Below are 2,701 nucleotides of genomic sequence, written 5' to 3'. Positions count from 1 at the left end.
CGTGCCTCCAGCCTCCTCCGCTCTGCTGCCCCGTTGCCTCGGCGGGGCCGCCTTTTGTTCCTCCCGGAAGGTGTCCCCCGCCCCCACTGCTTTGCCGCAGCTGGATAAATGCCTGGCTGATAACCCACGCCGGCGTTCTCGGCGCGTGTGCCTCCTTCGGTTCTTCTGGCTCTGCAGGGGGTAAGCGGGACTCTTTGCTGCCCCGTGGGCCTTCCGGCGTCCCAGCTCCCCTGGGACAAGTATCAATTGTATAAAACCTGTGATGAAGTGTATCCACTGGATTTATGACCAGTTTATCTAGCTGAAAAATAACTCTTAGGATTGAGGTTTTATGATCCTTGTACCAGACTGTGTGAATCTTCAGTCACTAATTCAATTCGGAGGAGATTCGGCCCAATTTGGCGGCTGAATCTCCGAATCTGAATCTAATCAGGAGTCCCATTAATCTCTCCGAATTGAATCGGAAGCCTCCAATTCAATTTGGAGAGATTCAATGATTCAGATATAGACACAGCTTTATATGTTTTTTGTTAATTGCTCCAAGCATGTTTTTAAAGAGTAGATAAAAAAAGGTTTTGAGCCAAATTTACACAGTGTTAATAAGAACAGATTTTTTTCTCTCACTTTTTATCTGACTGACTTGATTTGGGAAATTTATAATAAAATCATTTGAGTATTGCAAAATTTTGCATAAATTCAATCTTGAGTTTCTGACACAAATGTGAACAATAGTCCTGCATTTAAAAAAAAACATTAGTGTGGGGAAGGAAAAAACATTTCTTTGCAAAAAAAATAATTAAATCATATTTTGTAGACTGGGTAGAAGGCAAGGCAAGATGGCACTTTTGAGACTGGTTCAGAGTGGCACCAGCTTTTGTAAGTGACAGCCTGCAAGTTAGTCTCTAAGGTGCCACCCTGCCACTACGTGCTGTATGACTTCAGACTAACACTGCTAACCACATTTTTTAGACCGGGTAATGAAAGTTTAGTATTGGGTTTGGGTATCCTTGTTAAAAAAAAAAAAAAAAAAAAAAAGTAAATAAAAATATTTTAAGACTGCCAGTTAGCTCAACCTCAAAGATCATCTGAGGTTAGTACACTACTCCTTTCCATATTGCATTTTTCAATGGTACCTTAATTTCAATAGTTCTATTTTAAACTGGATCCTAAACAGTCTCTTGGTTTACAAAAATGGCTCATGAATTATACCTCATACTTTGCTTCTGACCACATTTTAACTGTGTCCTGAATGCACCTTACATAGCACGCATCCCCATTACTGTGTCAAGGATTCTTCTCCCTTGAGAGCTGTTTTTAAAGGGGATGTTGTTTTCTCTCTATGTTCATTTTACCTTGTGCTTTTCTTGTAGGTGAAGCAGCTCTAAGAGGTGAGCCCAAAATGCAGTCTCTTCCAGTATCCTCTGCTCTAACCAACCATCGAACAGGTCCTCCTCCCATCAGCCCCAACAAGAGAAAGCTCAGCATGGACCAAGGGGATGATGAGCTAGACTGTGAAAATGAACACATCTCTAAAATGAGTCGAATGTTCAGTCCACACCTGTAAGTTTCTGTTATTTAATATCTTTACTTTGTAACCACTTAACATCCAATACCACTGCTAACCCTTAACTAAGCACATTTTTATGTGCTAAAAATCATACTGTGCATCACATAGAGGGCCACACTCTTTCACTGTTTCTTTACAGAGATCAAAGGAATTACATGGCAACTCTTTTTACAGCCAGGTAAAAAGAATTACTGAACATTTACATCAGAACATTTATGTGTATGGTTTTAAAAATACTCTTTTCTTCTTTCAACCTGCTCCTACATCCCCAGCTACTAAGCTCACTAATCCTGGGGGGGAAAGAAAGCCAGAAGTGCTTTGTATTTTTATGTGACTGGGAGACTTGAAGCCAGCTGCTTGGGAGAGTCAGTACTGACTACTGGACAGGCTGCAGTTGTTGCTAAAGTCATGTATGTGATCCCACTGCAGTGCTGATGCTGCATTTCATTAGGATGTAAAACTTTCCAGACAGGTAAGATAGAAATGAGTTCAGGTATTCTGGGGGAAGATCGTCAAGGCTTTGTTCTTGCTGTGCTCTCTCATTCCAAAGAATGCAGCTCTGGTTGGCGGCATGTCCAGGCTTAAAAATTATTTTCATTCTTGACTAGAGGAAGTCATCAGAGTAGTTCAGGATTCAGAGGTAGCTTGATAACTGCACGCTGTTCCTGCTGCCTCAGCTCAAGCAGCCCTCTGCATTCCATGCATTCTACTCTACTTTGGACTGTTGTGTTCAGCCATAACATGAGGACAGAGGTATTTATCCTCAAATAAATCACCATAGTGCTAGTCAGAGGCTGGGTCTGCAGTCTGCAGGCTTGGAATTTGTTACCAATCAGGAATCCAGCACTGAAGTAATGTAAAACAATGAAAGCTCACAAGTGGGGAAGGACTTCTCACTTACAGTGGGGCTTTTTTTTCAACTTAACTTTTTATAGTCCTTTACTCTGCCCCTTGCAGTTCAGAGTTCTAACTTTAGAAAGAAGTATTTTAGTGGCAATAAGTAACACACACAGAGATATGTATGCAACTTATAATTTTATATAACTTAATAGAAAATGTATATAATTTTCAAAACTTGCATGTTGGAAATATAATAAAACACAGCTGGTAATTATATATATATATATATATATA

At 40.3% G+C, this 2,701-nt stretch overlaps 1 protein-coding gene across 3 annotated transcripts in view; it reads left to right on the top strand.

Moving 5' to 3' along the window:
* VGLL4 (vestigial like family member 4) overlaps positions 1–2,701 on the top strand; it is a 179,760-nt gene that overhangs the window by 135,223 nt on the left and 41,836 nt on the right. For all 3 annotated transcript variants that reach the window (XM_025215153.1, XM_025215154.1, XM_006033381.3), the window contains one exon: positions 1,371–1,560. In XM_025215153.1, the coding sequence (XP_025070938.1) occupies positions 1,371–1,560 (190 nt within the window). The remainder of the gene's footprint in view (positions 1–1,370; positions 1,561–2,701) is intronic.

Source organism: Alligator sinensis, unplaced genomic scaffold, assembly GCF_000455745.1.
Source record: "Alligator sinensis unplaced genomic scaffold, ASM45574v1 scaffold1224_1, whole genome shotgun sequence".
Taxonomy (NCBI): domain Eukaryota; kingdom Metazoa; phylum Chordata; order Crocodylia; family Alligatoridae; genus Alligator; species Alligator sinensis.
Note: the sequence above shows the minus strand (reverse complement) of the source record. Positions and strands in the feature narration are given on the sequence as shown.